General features: G+C 39.5%; 1 protein-coding gene across 1 annotated transcript in view; it reads left to right on the forward strand.

Annotated features, from left to right (window-relative positions):
- LOC144595763 (von Willebrand factor D and EGF domain-containing protein) overlaps positions 1–19,513 on the forward strand; it is a 178,922-nt gene that overhangs the window by 38,853 nt on the left and 120,556 nt on the right. The window contains exons 5-9 of the mRNA XM_078403383.1: positions 1,815–2,047; positions 2,390–2,479; positions 3,454–3,598; positions 7,190–7,407; positions 9,988–10,061. Coding sequence (XP_078259509.1) covers positions 1,815–2,047; positions 2,390–2,479; positions 3,454–3,598; positions 7,190–7,407; positions 9,988–10,061 — 760 coding nt within the window. The remainder of the gene's footprint in view (positions 1–1,814; positions 2,048–2,389; positions 2,480–3,453; positions 3,599–7,189; positions 7,408–9,987; positions 10,062–19,513) is intronic.

The raw sequence follows: 19,513 nt of genomic DNA on the forward strand, positions 1-19,513 counted from the left end.
GAAGTTCAAGGATATCCTCTCAAGGGAAAATACAGAGCTACAGCTGAGGAAGAAGGAAGGATGGACAATAAATGAGGAGGGGGAACACCTAAAAACTGCTTGGAGCTCAACCTGTGAGGAGGCCCTAGGGAGAAGGACCCAAAAGCACAAGGAGTGGATAACACCAGAAACCCTCAACACAATCCAACAGAGGAGAAAGTTCAAAGAGAAGGTGAACAACTCAAGCACAAGAGCTGAAAAGGCTTTGGCCCAAAAGAAGTACAACAGATGCCACAAAGAAGTGCGAAAGAACATCAGGAGGGACAAGAGAACACAGGTGGAGAGGCTAGCCAAGAAGGGAGAAATTGCGATGACTCAAAGAAACATGAGGGAGTTGTATACCATCACAAGTAAATTGTCCGGGACACACCTGCACAGTAATAAACCAATTACAGACAAGAATGGCCAACTGCTTTCAACCCAGGAGGCGCAACTCGACAGATGGGTAGAGCATTTCGAAGAAGTCCTAAACAGGCCACCACCGGCAGTGCAGCCACATATTCCCAAAACCAGGATACCACTACATATTAAGTGTGATAGACCAACAAAATCAGAAATAAAGGCTGCAATCAAGCAACTGAAAACTGGCAAGGCAGCTGGCCCTGACAATATTCCACCTGAAGCCCTTAAAGTAGATATAGACTCATCAACAGACATGCTGGAGTTCAAAATACATCTCAATCAACACCAAAATACGCATCTTTAATTCAAATGTGAAGCAGTTAATGCTGTATGGATCAGAGACATGGAAAACAACAAAATACACAACAAACAGGCTGCAAACATTCATTAACACCTATCTCAGGAGAATACTAAACATCTGGAGGAGAGACAAAGTAAGCAATGTGAACCTGTGGAAAAGAACAAGCCAGGATCCCATTGACTTACAAATTAGAAAGAGAAAATGGGGTTGGATTGGACACACCCTCAGAAAACCTGCCACAAACATCACCCGGCAAGCCCTGAAATGGAACCACGAAGGAAAAAGGAAAAGAGGTCGCCCCAGTAACAGCTGGAGAAGAGGTGTCCAGGCAGAAATGTCTGGGAGTGGGCTCAACTGGGGAGATCTCGAAAGAACCGCCAACAACCGAGTGAGGTGGAGGACATTTGTCAATGGCCTATGCTCCCCAGAGGAGTCAAGGGCTTAAGAAGAAGAAGAAGAAGAAAAAGTCTTTTATCCAGGTTAGCGGAATCAAGAACCAGAGGACATAGGTTTAATGGAAGAGGGGCAATATTTAATAGGAAACTGAGGAGCAACCTTTTTGTAGCCGAGGGTGATGGGTATATAGAAGGAGTTGCCAGAGCATATAGTGAGGCAGGTACTATAACAACAGGTAAGAGACATTTGGACAGGTACATAAATAAGAAAGGTTTAGAAGAATACGGGCCAAATGTGGGCAAATGGGAGTAGATTGGACAAGGCATCTTGGTTGGCATGGACTAGTTGGGACGATGGGCCTGTTTCCGTGCAATATGACCTTATGACGCTATGATGACCAATTACACATTATTATCCCACATCCGTTTTGGGGTTAGTGGCCTTCCTTGCTACAGCAAGGAAGAATATCAAAGTTCGGGTGGGATATGTGACCATTTATGTGATAATTGTATTTATATGCGTGCACCTTTTATTTCAGACCTATCAATGATAAAAATCCACATTTAACTGCAGTCATTAAATTTGTTTGAGCTTTATACATAGTTTATACATCATATAACTTGTGAAATTTGTAACCACATTTGAAGTAAGAGTGCTTGTGTCTTTTTTTCTTCAGCCAGGCTTCCCGTTCTGCCTAACAAACCATTGATTACCCCTGAGTTAGTAGGCACCAGCATCCATCTAAAGTGCACTTATGTGAGCCCTGCCATAAATGGCAGCATGGGATATGTGGTGGTGTGGTCCCGGATTTCCCCACTTCACATGAAGCAAGAAGTAAAGAGGGACACAACCCAACAGATGTTCTCATTTGTGGATATGGATGGTACTTCTTTAAAGCTGGGGGACACGGTAAGATTTTCCAAATTACTTGAAACCATGTCCAAAATTTAGATGTGTATTAGTTGTGTTTGTGGCCACTGTACCGCCCCAACGTGTTTTGCAGAGAATGTGAATAAATACCATTTTGGATAACAGTTTGAGTTAGGGATAATTGTTCCTTCTGGCAATCCCAGTGGGGATCAATGCTTTCACTTTTTCATGGGATATGAGCACAGGCAAGATGGGCTGAGTGGCCTTCTGCAGAGTAGGAAATGGGGCGATGATATTGTCTCAAATAGCATCACTTAAAAAAGTTTACACAGGAAGCAAACTAAAATCTGTGTTTCCTATTACTTATACTTTGTTTTCCAGGTTTACTGCAGTGTATCGACCTTCTTACAGGACTCTCCAGGTATACGCAGCCTGCCCAAGAATAGTGAGCCATTTTTTGCTGGTATTAAGGTGAATAAAAAATGTTTTCTTCAGTTAACTTCAAAATCATACCTTTTATTGCACCTAGTTTACGATGATGTACAGCAAATTTCAAGTTGAAATACATTTAGAGGAAGTCTCCTGTGATTTTTAAGTCCTCAACCAATGATGTGATTCAACTCACTCAATTATTGATGGCGAACCATTTAGATAAAGTGTTTCTATTTTTTTACATCTGTGCTTTTTACCAGAGTGCCAAGGTCAATAATAAGGATCACTGTAGCACTAAAATAGTGTTCGTAAAATAACTAAAGGTACCAAGGAACTTCACGTAAGCGTTATTGCAACACACATGAGGCAAAAAACTAGAAGTTGAATCATAAAAGATTAGTTTTTAAGAAGTTTCTCAAGGAGGAAAAAGCAGGAGAGGAGCATTGGAAGAAATTGCAGGGCTCAGAGCCAGCGGCTGAAGTCAAAGCCACCAATGGCAAAGGCTAGAATTGAAGTGTTGTTCATCTGTCCATTAGTAAGCATTGACAGTGGTTGAATTGAGTGTAGTGCGAGAAAAGTCACAGTATGCTTTACACAATAATTTATTCTGAGATGCATCCAAGCATAATAGGCCACTGCAGGATTGGAAAATAGTGGAGTTCAAACAGACAAAAAGGAATCTGCTAGATATTTGTTCAATTTTTCAGTAATCAGCCACATATCCATGGCTGTAGACGGAAGTCAACCACTCCATATTTCTTTTGAGAACTGCAAGGAAATACTGTATGGTGTTTCAAAATGTGCACAGTATAATTACTGTTGTTAATATAGATGTTGTTTATAAATAATGTTGTCTGATTAAAACTGAAAACATCTTTTTATCATAGCCCTTGAAGTAATTAATTGATGAATAATTACCTTGGAAGCCATTTGATGGGCGACCTTTGTACTTCTGTGTCATATAATATGTTTTAAAAGTTGTTAAAATTTGCTATTTATTTTCTTTGACATAGTTTGAGCTAGAATCTTTGCACATTGCAGAAGATGGAAAGGAGCATTCTCTGTCAATCCAAAGTACTGTCCCGATCTCTTGCCTGGAAGATAGTCAAAATCTAAACAACTGTAAATTAACCTTGCAGCTAACTATCAATGATTCAGGTAAGCATTCTGGTTGTGAATAAAGGCACCAAACTGATGTAAATAGTGATTAAGCCACTGTTGAAAGCAATTAATCATATTTTGATTAATTTAATTAAGAAATGCTTTATTGCATGTTGTACATCAATTATTCATTCACTTTGATGAGACCTTCGCAAAATGGACCATTTATTTTATTTCAACTGAAAAGTTACCTGAATATGAAATAGATACCATCAGAATATATTGAGAAAATTTTCATAATCCATAAAATATGCATATTAAGCATTGTATCAAATGCTGTAAAATCTCTGTCACCATTTAAAATGCCCTTGGTATCCTTGCATACTCTGAAGATCTTGTGAAGAAATTTACATTGAGTTTATTGATTTAGATGTGAAAACCAATTTAAACAGAATAAACGGTCCTTACTTTAGGAATAATATTACCAAGGCTATATGAAAATAGTGATATTTAGCAGCATGTATTTTACAACTCCCTGATGATGGGAAAATAACTGTAATGCTGTCAGCTTTAGACTGCAAATTACAACATGCTAGTGCCTAGAACACATTTTATATAAATTGGTCTGAAATAAATGGCAAAATCCACTTACCATGACTTTCCAGAAATGTTATGTTACAATCTCAACCGAAAAACAAAATAAACCTTGCAGATTTGGAAACCTGAAATAATAAAACAATTGTTGGAAATACTCTGCAGATCAGGCAACCTTTGGTATGAGAAACAGACTTACTGTTCAGGTTGATGACCTTTCTATTTGAGGTCTGAGGAAAGATCACTGATCTGAAATGTTCATTATTTTTCTCCTCTCCACAGGCGATGTTTGACCTGCTGAGTATTTCCAACATTTTTGTTTTTATAACCATGTCAAATTATTTGAGCAAGACAGTGAGCAAGTAATACATTTACATATCCCTGCTGATACTTTACAGAATCAGCCCATTCATTCCATATTCTTTTAAACTGATAAAATAACTTTAGACATAACTTTCTCCCTCTACTATAGTGCATGTGTGAAACAATCTAGGAAAATCAGTAACGGAGACCTGAGATATTTCTCTTGAATAAAATCTTCTTGAAAAAACATGTTTATATTAGTCAAAACTAAGAAGTCAAAGTGTTATGTAAACGTAAAGACTTTGTTATAAATCACTGAGCAATTTGAGGACGGATATTTGGATTGGATTGTCCAGGTCAATGTGTGTTTTTTTCCAATACAATAGTATGTAATTTGTATCATAAGAAGATAAAAAGTTTGAAAATTATTGAATTAATGTGAATAAAATGTGTTTTAATGTGTTTTAAAAGCCAAATACCAAACACAAGCAATCCAGCCTAAATAGCAAAAAATTATTTAAAAGGAAGACATTTCAACCTGGTTCAAATTTTATCCTGGCCAGAACTTGTACATTATCTACCTTCCACATAAATATTACAGAATGAGGCTACTCAGCCCATCAAGTCCAAGAGTCAGGAGCGTCTATTTGTCATTTGCTCTAGGTATAGACTGGAAAAATGTAATTCTTACTAGCTGCCACATTACAGGCATATTCGATGCAACAGCAACAACAATAAATATGCAATACATTATGATTTATTATATGTAAACTAGACCATGAGGGTGCACAAACCAAAGTTTTGTCGAACAGCCATTATAGTAGAAAGTCCTTTGTGGTTCAGTGCAGTTGAGGTAGGTTTGTGGCGAGAGTTGCTCAGGGTGGGTCAAGAAGCTAATGTTTGATGGGGGAAGCTGTTCTTGAAACTGGAGGTAATGATAATCAGGCTTTGTTCCTTTATCCCGATGATAATGGTGAGAAGAGAATATCACCAAAATAATATGCATCTGAAAGATGAGGGAGGAAAGATGTAATAGGAACTTGAAAGGAAACATTTTTACACAATGTGGGTGCATGGAACAAGCTGCCAGAGGAGGTAGTTAAGGCAGGTAGTATTGCAATGTTTAAGAAACATTTAGACAGGTATGTGGATACGACCGGTTTAGAGGGATCTAGGCCAAATGCAGGCAGGTGAGTCTAGTACAGATGGGACATGTGGGCAAGTTAGACCCAAGGGCATGTTTACACGCTGCAAGACTATGATTCCATGGCTCTAAAAGTTTGTTTAAACCATCAGATCTATGCTGTTTTTCTTCATCATCCACTAATAAACTCTGCTTCAACAACTACTTGTGGCAGAGAATTGTAGATAGATTTTTTTTTTAAGTGCTTTATTATAAACTTTTTGCTTTATGATTATCTCAATTTTTGACTCACTTATTACCCTGAATCTATTTGTAGCTACCTATCACAGTGCTTCAAGGTAGTCAACACAATACCAGAATCTCTGCATAAATATCTGGCCCAACTTTCATCTTTGCTTCGATTGGTGATGCATGGTGCTTCCACATTCATTCTGAAGAAGAGTCCTGACCCGAAACAGTACCTATCCATGGTCTCCATTGATGCTGCCCGACACTGAGTTATTCAAGCATTTTGTGTGTTTTTTTTATAAACCAGCATCTGTGGCTCCTAGTATCCACATGTTACTTCGTACCCTATAAGCATATTTTTTTTTGTGGTGATAAGTTAATGGAGTCTCCTTATTTATCCATGGAATTACCTTCTTCGATAGGATCATAGAATCTTTGGCAATGTGGGCTTCCTCCAAGTGCTCCAGTTTCAAAAAAATGCTGGTGTCTTGAATGGTTACTGTGAATTATTCTTGGTGTAGGTCAATGTCAATAAAGACCAAAAGAAAAGTTGATGAGCATATGTGAGAGAGACTAAATTGTAGGGATATAGGAACATGGGGGGAGAAGGAGGAACAGGACTATTGGAATTGTGATGTGTGCTGGCATGGCCTGGATCAGAAATTTGAACACTCTGGATTAGAGGCTGCTGCATAAATTGGAGGACATTGCCCAGCCCATCATAGAACATTGAACAGTACAGCAGAGACCCAGGACCTTTGGCCCACAATGTCTGTGCCAAACAATTATGCCAAATTCTACTCTGATCTGCCTGTATGTAATCCAGATTCCAGGACTCACCTTAAATCTATGTCCTCTGGTTCTTGATCCCTAATCAGGGCAAGAGGTTTTGCTTGTCTACTCAATCTATTCCTCTTATGATTTAGTGCACTCTTCTCTAAGATCTAGCGGCTTTTGTTCAGCACTTTTCCATTAATCCAGAAACAAATTTATCTTCAATGATTTTAAAAAAATGAAATGCAGACACGTACTTCCTCCCCTCCAACTTGAATGAAGTTATGTAAATGAGAGGTAAAATTATAAGATTGCAATGACATTTTCTGCTCTCATAATCTCTCCCTTATCAGGGCTAAACATTAACATTTATTGTTATTCATGTCACTTGTATATGCAAAGAAAAAAAAATTAGATCTGATATTTATTTCTGTTCCTGCACTGAATTGGAATTTCACATTTGTGCCTTGAATTAGGAATGATAATTGATGACATTTCAGAATTAGTTTTCTCCATATCATGTTAAGTGCTAATTCTCAGAATCTGTGAAAACAGAGGACACCTTTAATGTATTTTTATGATTTCATTTGCTGTTGTACTTTCAGACAGTCACAGTTCTGCACCCCAAAATGTAGCACTGTCGGCATGCCAGGTGGATTTAGTGTTGATGCCTTGTGTGGCTGGGAGCTGTGCTAGAAGTACTTTGTCTGTTATAGCTGTGACAGACTTCACCCGAGATGGAAATCGAGTCAGCAATATTAGGATTGAGCCTATTAAATCAAACAATTTCTTGTGGCACGGTTATATCCCAAATAGCATGAAGGTGAGTTCCTAATAAATCATTTTAATAGCTTCAGCAGATTGTTTTCATTTTAATCACAAAAATCATGTTGATTGTCATTCGATATCAACCCTATAAAATTCTTAATCATGCATCACCAAAGAAACAATTATGTTTATGTTCATTTTCATTCATAGCAACTGAACGGAGAAACTTTGTCCCTGACTATTCAAACAATTTGTTTAAATAACGTGGGCCCTTTGGTTTTCCCATCAGATTGAATCAAAAATAGTTACACACAAAGGCAAGGCTGTTTTTTCTCCATCTGAACTGCCTAGTCTAATAGTCTAATTCACTCCACCTCCGCTCCAATACACTTTAACTGTGCTCTTTTGTAATTTTCTGGTTTTCATTTTTTTAATTCATCACTGGAATGCCAGCATTTAATGGATGACTTCTACCCATAATCATGTTTGAACATCTGCCTTTATATTTCATTTTGAGATGTTTCACATTACTGGCACATGGTGATAGTCACTTAATTGTTTTAACTCCTTAACCTTGAAATGGTTCCAGTTTTATCTTGCCTTCAAATTTCCTTTCTCTATTATTTTTACTTATGTTGGGATGCGAGGTGAGCATTTATTAAATCGAGTGGCTGGCTGTAGCTTTTTAAAAGGTATTTCAGAGTAATTCTGGATTGTCACATAAAGCAGAATAGGTAAGGGTAGTAGATCTAGATTTATCCTGAATAGGAATGTCAGTTAACCAGATGGAATTTTCCGAAAATCCAACATTGTTGTGGTTATCATTACTAAAAGCTAGTTTTCTTTTAACATTTCAGATTATCCACTGAACCAAAATTCCACATCTAACCATTGTGGGTTTTGAACAGTTATCTTGATGTTAGTCCCTCAATTATTAATCTGGTAATTTCAGGAAGCAGTGGCTAAGGCTAAAGCAACAGTAGTCAGTGCCACAACCAAACTGTGGGCAGAGTGTAGTTTTGGGAAATACCAGTTCCTCCTCGTCTCAAAGAATATGGAAAAACAGGTTCAAAGAATGTATTGATTTGGGTGTCTTGCGGTTCTACTTCCTCGCTCCACAGTCCTCGGCCGATTTGAAAGAAATTGTTAGACACAGGTCATGGGAAGGGAGTTTGGGTGGGGGAAGAAAAGTTGAAGTGTCTTGGGGAAGAAAGGAGAGGGAGAAGGGGGCTGTTTCTGAGTTAGTTACCTAAAATTGGAGAATTCAAGCGTAGTTGCTATTCCTCCAGTTTGCACATCGCCTTACTCTGGCCTGGGAAGAAGGTCAGGACAGAAAGGTCAGTCTGGGAATGGGTAAAAATCCACAGTAGTTTTCCTGCCTAGGCAATCAGCTAAAATTGTAAAGGGAAAATATGAGCCATACTCCTTTGATCCAGAGGCACGCTAGTGACCAAGGTATCTTTCCGTTTGTCTTTTTCTCTTTTTAGTAATGATGTGAGTTCAATATTATGACTTGATATGAAAATGGAGTTTAATCTGCGCAAAATCTATTCTGGGTTTTCTTTTCAGAAATGCTCAATTGCACTCCAAGTTACTTAAGTCTGACCCGTTAAGTTCCTCCAACCTTGTGTTTTACTTTGCTCAAGATTCCAACATTTGTGATTTTTAATGACTAAATATCATGTGATGCCTAACAACTATGATCAAAAATTTACAAAACGAGTTTTTGATCTCAACAAAATAAAGCTTACTTAATTATATATCATCTTTCAAACAAAAATTGGCTACTGAAGCAGATTGTTAATTTGACTAATCTGCCATTGAAATTAATGGTTGTCAAGTTAGTTGGTGCAGTTTAAACTCCTAATTCTAAAAAGACAGCAGTTGATTTTTAGTGCACGTTGCTCCTGTTTAAAACAAATGTTCTAAATATTTAAAGTGCAACAAAGTGAAATATATTTTGTTGAATGTAACAAGCTGCTGCTGTTCCGTGTTACATTTTAAACAGCCACGCTTTGAACTCTCGCCTTTAGTAATTTTGACCACAAAGATTTGCATCATGATGTCTTAAATGGTATGTACAAGAAGCCACAGAGGAACAAAATCTGAACATCGCCTGATGGAGCAGCAATGAATAATTTATCTCTGTGAGACAAAGGCAGTATCTTTGCACTTAAATCACTGCAGACGTCTCAAAAACAGGATTTCTTTTGATACTAAAAGATACAAAGTGCTGGAGTATCTCAGTGGGTCAGGCAGCATTTCTGGAGCACACAGTTAGGTGACATTTCAGGTCACCCAAAACATCACCTATCCATATTCTCCAGAGATGCTGCCTGACCTGCTGAGTTACTCCAGCAGTTTGTGCCTTTTTTCGTAAATCAACATCTGCAGTTCTTGTCTCTATGTTTTGATATTATCTGCACCTAACCAAGGAAAATGACATTGTGTTATTGGCAAAAAAAACCTGATCTAGATCGAGCGTATTTGCATATCCCTTTGTTATTGTACTGTTACGTAGTTAGCATACAATTTGCATGGATCATTGGTAATATTAGGTACGTGGTAAATATTATTAGTTCCTTCCAATTGTATTATTCCTCCAATTTTCTCTTTTCTGTTTTTCTTCACGTAGGTAACTGTGCAAGATATCCTGACAGGTCACTGCTATTCCTTCACTGATCCACATATCATCACATTTGATGGAAGGTCAGTTTATAGCGCAATCAATGTTTTCAACGTTGTGATGAATTCTGTGCTCAGCGATGTCTGGGGCAACTATGGCTGGGAATTAATACTAGGTTTCTGTAGCAGGCACCGCTTGTTCAGATTGTCTATCAATGAAAGTTAGATAAATGGTACAAAAATGTTTGTATATAAATGTGTCCCAGTGATTTAATCAGAGTTCTATTAAGTAGATCTAGATCTTTTCTGGTATTCTGAAATTGTTAAAATATTAATCCTTAAAATTATTGATTTTTTTTTCCATTGGCAGAATTTTATAGATTGGATTGAAGTCAAGGTTATGCCCCACAATGGAACTCATTGTAACGTTCAATTCCCCACATGATATCCACTCTGTTGCCTCACCTCCATCTCGCATTCTTCTGAAGTATCCATATCCTCTCTGTTGCCTCACCTACATCTCGCAATCTTCTGGTATTCATATTCCTCCAGTTCTTGGTATTTGTGCGCTTTTGATTTTTATTACAGTTGTGCCATCAATTGCTTTGACATTTATCCTAAAAATTCTCACCCTGAACTTCTCTTATCCCCTCCCTCCTCATTTAAGATGCTCTGTACCTTGTTGACTAAACTCTTGAATGCCTGTCATTATCTCCTTTTGTGAGTCAGATTTTGTTTGGCAATCCTCCTGTGACATGCAATGGGTCATTTTCTAAATTAAAGGGGCTATATAAATGCAAGGTATGAATAGTCTATGTGAATGTTAGATTAAAACCAGAGCATGAATATGAGAACGATTGACGCATTTTATTTATACTTTTCCCTGAGCATCCAATATTGGTCTGAAGAGCAGAAAAAAAGATTCACAGCAGATGAATAATCACTTATGTTGTTGGCAAGAAGTAGTCCACATGTCCAATAATGTCACCGACGGTCTGATTTCTTTTCTTTATTCAGTCCTCACAGTGGGGGAGTGGTTGGGGATGGAGAGAAGGAGATTTGATGTCAAGAAAAAATATATAAGCATGAATAAGCGAGGCAATTCTTTGGGCATGCACTACCATGCTGTGAGATGAGTTGATTCTTTATCTTCATTCCATATTGAATCTGCCACTGTATGTTTCTTTTTTTTTCCTAGTCAGATGTGCAGCACTTTGGTCAACGTGGGTTGTTTTTAAATGTGCTATACAAATAAATTGACTTGACTTGACTTGACTATGTTCTTGATTCTCAAAAAGTCTATTAATTTCAGTCTTAAATATGCTCAATGACTAACTAGGTAGTGGCCTGTGAGGTAGCAGATTCTCAATCTCTTCTCATCTAAGACCTAAATCAACCATCCCTTTCATTGAAACTACTTTGTTTACTTTGGATTCTCCAGCCAGAGGACACAAACTATGCTTTCTGGCTCTCTCATAATATCAGGTGTTTCAGAGGCATTGTCATTCATTCCACTAAACTCCATTTAGAACAGACCGATCTGATTTAATCTCGTACCAATTGACAATCAGGGAGAATGTCACAGCAGCACTCATAAAGGACATGCTGGAGGGTTGATCCACTTAGGCAATAGTTTAGTTTATTGTCACATGTACTGAGGCACAGTGCAAAGCTTCCGTTGCATGCTAACTAGACAGCAGAAAGTCAATACATGATTAATACAAGATATGGCTATAACCCAAAAATAAGAAAGGTTCAATTACTCCATTGGGATTATACTGTATACAGGCCTACCAATAGCCATTGGAAGGTAGAGGAACAGATATGTAGACACATTATGGAAAGATGTAAACACAACATCTTGCCATAATGGGTGAATTTAACTTCCCCAATATTAACAGGGGCTTCCTTAGTGCAAAAGGCTTAGATGTTTGGTGAATCCAAGATAATTTCCTAAAACAGTGAGTGGATAGGCCAACCCAAGGAGGAGCCAGATTGGACCGTGTATTTGGAAACAAGACTGGTGTTTTTATAAATGGTGATTTAATCAGTCATTTTACTGGATAACATTGCAGCTCATCCAGTATTGAATGTTGAACAAGTAAGTCTGGCTATCAGGCCTCCAGACTATTGCTAGGCTTTGAGTAGACTGGAAAATAACAAAATCCTATGTTCAGAGAGCAGTTAAAGTTTACAACACCTATCACCATCATCTTTACTATTTCTCTTGTATGCAATGGACAGACGTTCAGCGTTTTGATAGGAGAGGTGATTTTCAACTTGGTAGTCTGGGAGGAACTGAAATCCAGGTGAAGCAAGGAATCATACAAACTCAGTGGGAGTGTCGGTCCCAGGGAGCTGTGCGCGTGGCGGTAGTGCCCCAGGATGCCGTGCGCGTGGCGGGAGTGTCCCGGGAAGCCACGCGGGCCCGATCCACCTGCCGAACAACCGCGGCACAGACAACAATAGACAATATACATTAGGTGCAGGTGTAGGCCATTCGGCCCTTTGAGCCAGTACCACCATTCACTGTGATCATGGCTGATCATCCACAATCAGTATCCCGTTCCTGCCTTCTCCCCATATCCCTTGACTCCGCTATCTTTAAGACCTCCATCTACTGCCTTCTGAGGCAAAATCCACAGATTCACAACTCTCTGGGTGAAAATGTTTTTCCTCATCTCCGTTCTAAATGGTCCACCACTTATTCTTAAACTGTGGCCCCTGGTTCTGTACTCCCCCAACATCAGGAAGATGTTTCCTGCCTCTAGCATGTCCAATCCCTTAATAATCTTACATGTTTCAATAAGATCCCCTCTCATCCGTCTAAATTTCAGTGTATACAACCCCATTCGTTCCATTCTTTCAAAATATGACAGGCCAGTCATCCCGGGAATTAACCTCGTGAACCTACGGTGCACTCCCTCAATGGCAAGAATATCCTTCTTCAAATTTGGAGACCAAAACTGCACACGTTACTCCAGGTGTGGTCTCACCAAGGCCCTGAACAACTGCAGAAGGACCTATTTGCTCCTATACTCAACTCCTCTTGTTATGAATGCCAACATGCCATTAGCTTTCTTCACTGCCTGCTGTACCTGCATGCTTACTTTCAGCGACTGATGTACAAGGACACCCAGATCTCGTTGTACTTACCCCTTTTCCTAACGACACCATTCAGATAATAATCTGCCTTTCTGTTCTTGCCACCAAAGTGCATAACCTCACATTTATCCACATTAAATTGCATCTGCCAAGCATCCACCCACTCACACAACTTGTCCAAGTCACCCCCCATCCTCAGAGCATCCTCCTCACAGTTCATACTGCCACCCAGCTTTGTGTCATCTGCAAATTTGCTAATGTTACTTTTAATTCCTTCATCTAAATCATTAATGTAAATTGTCAATAGCTGCGGTCCCAGCACCGAGTCTTGCGGTACCCCACTAGTCACTGCCTGCCATTCTGAAAGGGACCCATTTATCCCTACCCTTTGCTTCCTGTCTGCCAACCAATTTCTATCCATGTCAGTACCCTACCCACAAAACCACATACTCTAATTTTGCTCACGAATCTCCTATGTGGGACCTTATCAGCTTTCTGAAAGCATCCACTGTCTCTCCCTTGACCATTTTCCTAGTTACATCCTCAAAAAAATCCAGAAGATTGGTCAAGCATGATTTCCCCTTCGTAAATCCATGCTGATTCGGACCGATCCTGTTGCTGCTATCCAAATGTGCCGTTATTTCATCTTTAATAATTGACTCCAGCATTTTCCCCACCACCGATATCAGGCTATCTGGTCGATAATTCACTGTTTTCTCTCTCCCTCCTTTTCCTAAAAAGTGGGATAACATTAGCTACCCTCCAATCCACAGGAATTGATCCTGAATCTATAGAACATTGGAAAATGATCACCAATGTGTCCACGATTTCTAGATCCACCTCCTTAAGTACCCTGGGATGCAGGAGCGACGACCGGCGACCGGAACGCGCCTCAGTAGGCCTGATTCGCCCCACAGGCCTCCCAGGAGACTGCAGAGAAGCCAGGCGGCAAAGCCTGCCTGGATCGAAGGAGTCTCAGTGGTGGCGGCGATGGGAGCCTCGGCGGTGGCAGCGGGAGACTTGGCGGCAGCTTGAGCCTTGATGGCAATGGGAGCCTCGGCAGTGATGGGGCCTAGGCGGCGGCGGGAGGGAACCTCGGTGGTGGCGGGAACCTCGGTGGCGGTGGAACATGAGGGGGGTTGTGGGGAAGACAATGGGGGACCCGGCATGGGGAGGGGGGGTTAGAATCATCTGCACAGGGCATAAGCCTGTGTTTGTTTGTTTGTTTATTGTTCGTTCCGGTTTAGGCGCTGTGCAAACGGCAGCCACCCAACAGTCGCTTGTCATTTTCTATTTTTTTGCACTTTTAATTTCAAGTTTTTGTGTACCTTGTGTGTTGTGATTGTTGGCAGACCAATTTTCCTCTGGGGTTGAATAACGTTTTATAGTATCGTTTCGTATCAAAGCTATGGCGAGAACTAATGTGTTCTTTGAAAACAAAGGGCTGAAGGTTATAATGACTTTCCCAATTATAGACCTGACACTGCTGCTTCTAGTCACTGTGGCACCTTGTAGTGTGAAAGGGAGAACTACATTTCAAACACAATTTGTGACAGGAATGCAAAAGTGTTGTCTGTTATCACCAGCTCTCTGTGATACAGCAGTAGACTTCATATGTGCTGAGTATGTGGGGAATTGTTTTCATTTTACAGTTGACAACCTATTTGGTGCTTTATCTTATTTATGTAGGCTAAGAAAAACTATGACCACATATACCCAGTGATATTGGCCGGCATATCTCCTTTAAAAACTTGAATAGCTTGTTTCCAAAATGTGCTTTTCAAAAAGGGAGTCCAAAGGATATAAACCTACATAATACCAAGACAACTATTCTAGTGGCTTGCTGGGTTTCTCTAGCACTTTGTCTTTTATTCTGAATTTTCTGTTACTGAACTGGCTTTTTGCTGTTTTTTAGTTGTCCAGCGTGGTCATTAATTTGCACGAACGGCTTTAATTTTTATGATAGGATTAATTTTTCATAGAATTTCCTGTCAGTGGATAGAGATGCATAAGACTGTGCAAAGCAGAAAAAGTTCACCAAATGATCTTTACCCCACTTGGATCGAGTTAATATGAATTAGATCATATGTTGCTCTGCTATTGAATAATAAGAGGGAGAGGTTAACTCTTGGCCACTGCATTAAACTCCGTGAATGTGTAGAATTCTGATTCTGAGTTTCAGGTTCCATTGAGTCAGTTCAGATACAGTATCTTACATATGCACCCCGAGAAACAAAGAACTGCAGATACTGGCTAATACACAAAAGGGCACAAAATGCCAGAGTAATTCAGCGGGTCAGCCAACATCCCTGGAGAACATGGAAAGGTTCTCTGAGGATGCTGCCTGGCCCGCTGAGTTACTCCAACACTTTGTGCCCTTGTCTGCACCCCTATATAGTGTGCTGAGTAAAGCAGCTGAATAATGACCTCCTATCGCTTGTATTCTTGCTTGAGGGTTTCTAAGAAAGATTATCCCATGTTGCCATGGATATCTTTAGTATGGCCTCGACACGCTGAGTTGCAACTTTGTGTGCTTTAAAGATAGTTAGTATTATTAAATTTAAGGTTTGCATTCAACTGCTGTGGATTTATCTTGGTCCTCTCTGTATACTTGTAAACCAAAGAATGCTTGTGTATATGGAGTTAAGTTTTAGATTTATCGGTTGCATTCCTTAACTCTTTGTCCTTGGCAGATGTGAAGGTACATTTGATGCCTAGATTTTATGCCTGAATTAACTATCCACAAGTGTCATCATCAATTGTCTGCATTCTTCTATCTCTCCTCTAAAACCGGAACCTGTTTGCAGATGTTTTTAAATCAAGGTGTGATAGTAAAAGGAAAGTAAAAGAAACTGAAAAAAATCTGAACATTAAATTGGCCCTTAAACCCAAAATATCATGCCATATCTTTGTTTCCCCTTTCACTAAATTTCCCCGGTGTGGGACAAATAAAGGAATATATTATTATACTAAAAACCTGTTTTTATTGTCTCTGTGCCATTGTGAGGTAATTGGTTTGCGTTGTTCCAAAAATGACTTGGATGTTTAAATTTGCATTAAGATAATATTATTTGGCACAGCTGCTCTGGAAGCTCAGCAGATGTTCAAAGCTGCTTTCACGGAGTGACGTTTGACATTTTACAACAACAAAGCCTGGGAACGGGCATGTGATTTATGGGATAGTTGGTCAGAATGAACTTTCATACACTGCACAGGATTCATAAAGTGTGTTTCATGGGGTGAAGAAGCATTTTGTTCCGTCATGAGCCGCATGTCAAGTTTCTTTTTGAAGCTTCTGCAAGATAAACAACCCATAGATAATGAGGGATCATAAGATCATGTGATAGGATCAGAATTAGGCCATTCGACCTATCAATTCTACACTGCTATTCAATCATGGCTGATCTATCCCTCCCTCCTAACCCCATTCTCCTGCCTTCTCACCATAACCTCTGACACCCATACACTTATACCCATACAGATATACACTTATTAGTTGTTCTTGCATACACTGTTCCATGAGCATTTGGCTAAATTAAAACCTTAACATGATGCATTGTGCATTTATGTGACAGATCAGTTTAGGCTGACTTGGCTTCATGCATAGAGCTCAAAATCTTTGAAGCTAGGCTCATTCTGTCATCATATTTCTCTCACCTAAACTTTCAACTTCTTTTAAGCTGCTTATATTACTTCATTAGTGTGTGTTTGTTAAATTCTTACATAATGAAACAGAATAATCACCCAAAATGATAAATAATCTAGTTCAAAGTGCAATACCATTAGGTAACATTTCCCTTGGTAATAATTAGATGATATCAACGAAAGTCATAGGTGATATTTTATGATGGCAATTGTACGTGAGTGTTGGTGCACATATGCATAAGGAGGCATAAGTATAAAGAGGCATTTTTTATACATTTGCTCATATGTATAAGGAGGCATTTTAAGATTTCTATACCAGATTATGTATTCGGATTTTAGATGGAGTTATATGAATGACACAGGAAGAAAGTGAGATTGGATGGATTACACTAATTTCTGGGGAGCAGTACCACATCTTCCTTGCTACTCCCTCCTCATTGCCAGCTGGTCTCCAACATCTTCACCTATGCATAGAAAAACAGTTGTCAGAAAAGTGTTAGACATCAGACACTGGTTCATCTGATCTCCTCCACCATCGCTGGCTTCACCATTAAATCCAAGGATAGAGCCCTGATGCACTGAACTGTAGGACTGAATGCACTTGGCACGTGATTCCTCAGATTTACACCGAATCTGAATGTTTTTTTTCCTATTTTATATCGTTATGGATTAAATTAATTTCCATGTCAAGATGTTTTTTTTAAGTAAATGTATTTTTTATTGTTCTTCATTATTAAGCCTATTTGAATTGTTTATAAATCTGTCTAATCAGCAGACTCAATTGAAAATTGTTCAAAAGCCTCTGCCAGCACTAAGTTGTCAGGACTTTTAGGGCTGACAGCCCAAGTCCCACTGCCAGAAGCCTAGTTGCAAAACCTTATACTAACAATCTCGTACACGTAGAGACAGCCTGCCCAGGCATTTGTATATATGTGGTTCATGCAGTTGAGTAGTGGGCCAGAAGGAAATGAGCTAATGAAGGAAAGGATCAGAGCAAGCATTTGGAAGTAGGTTAATTGGCTTCAGTAAAATTGTAACATTGTCCCTAATTTGTTGAAAGTGTGGGGATCGCTTGTCGTCACGCTGAAGGGCCTGTTTCTGCGCTGTATCTCTTAACGTCTAAAGACAGGTAATGGATAGGACAAGTTTGGTGGGATATGGGCCAAATGCAGGCAGGCCGGACTCATGTACATGTTACATGTTGGCCAGTGTGGGCAAGTTGGGCCGAAGGACCTGTTTCCACACGATATCACTCTATGACTATCCCAAAAGGGCTGCAGAGTGTGGCAACTCTTTGCATGCTGGACCCAGAGGAGGTTCGAGTATCATCCTAAACTTAAGGTATTTCGTCTTCGGAAAAGGAAGAGAGATCAATGGAACTAGGGACTAAATTCTGATGAGGGAAAAGGATACAAAAATAGGCAAAGACTTTGTCCTTTACCTTTTAAAGCAAAAGTAATCAGGCAGGAATCAAAGTTATCTCAGCACTGATCTGCATGGTAAGGGTTACACTTGTCGTCATTGGGGATAGATATGCTGGTGTAACTTGGAAAGAAGGATGTAGAGAATATCAGACAGAAGGATGCAAACTGGAGTGTACACTAAGAAACAGAGAGAGGCTCTGAAATGCTATCCAAAGTGAAATTTAATGAAGTTACATTTTGCAATGACAAGAAAGAGAGAAGCACGAGATGAGAAAAAGGTACTAAATAAGGGGAAGAGCTGAAATGTTGTCAGTGTGAACTGGAATGGTGTCCAATCTGTCCACAGACCCTGGCCTAGATGAATTTGTCTGGCTATGGATCTAGGGTAGGTGTAGGAGTACGGATAATGACAACTGAGAAAATTTTGTTCTATTGAAGTTTTCTTTCATGTGGAGATTATGAAATATAAATATGTTTAAAATAGGGCATAAAATGTAAAATTTCCACTGGGATAAATTTTTCATATTAAAATGTAACCAGAGAATAAAATTTTGGGTGAGAATCTATGTTAGCACACATGTAATTCTCTGTTCTGCGGTGCTGACTCAAAGGGCCGAATGGCCTCCTCCTGCACCTATTGTCTATTGTTCTGGGGTGCTATCAGCATGAAATGGAGCATATGCATGTGCTGTGAAGTTTTAAACCCGAGATGATCAGTGTGGTGCAATGGCAATCTTGGTGTATAATGAAGGAAAATAACTTCTCAAAATAATGCTGGCTTAGATTTAGTGCCAACACATTTTATTTGGTCACTATTAATGACACAAATCTAAATTTAGTACTTACGAGATGGTTTTTAAAAAAATGCTGTTTATCCAATTAAATGGTAAAACATACGTTATCCTTGTGAACCTGATAAAAATTGGCTGCAACAACTGTATTTAATCAGAAAGAACAAAGGCATGGTGGCAACCAGATATCTAATAGACCTCTATAAAAGATTGACACAAAATGCTGGAATAACTCAGAGGGTCAGGCAGCGTCCTTGGAGATGACATTTCAGGTCAGCACCCTTCTTCACACTGATTGTTGGGGGGTGAGAAAGAAGGAGAGAGGGTCAGGGCAGAGCATGGCCAGTAATAGGTGACCACAGGCGAGGGGGTTATTTGATGGACAGATTGTTGGAAAAAGGAGTCAGCCAAAAGGATAAAGAGTTGTGAATTGGTAAGCTCAGGGATAGAAAAGTTGGTACATGTTGAGGGGGATGGGGAGGGAAGGAACCAGTGTGAGGTCAGCCAGGTTTCAGGGCAAGGGGGTTGTAGCGGTTGGGGGAGGAAAGGTAAGTGAAGGTTTTTGGTGGAG

The sequence above is a fragment of the Rhinoraja longicauda genome, chromosome 8 (assembly GCF_053455715.1).
Source record: "Rhinoraja longicauda isolate Sanriku21f chromosome 8, sRhiLon1.1, whole genome shotgun sequence".
NCBI classification, from domain to species: Eukaryota; Metazoa; Chordata; class Chondrichthyes; order Rajiformes; family Arhynchobatidae; genus Rhinoraja; species Rhinoraja longicauda.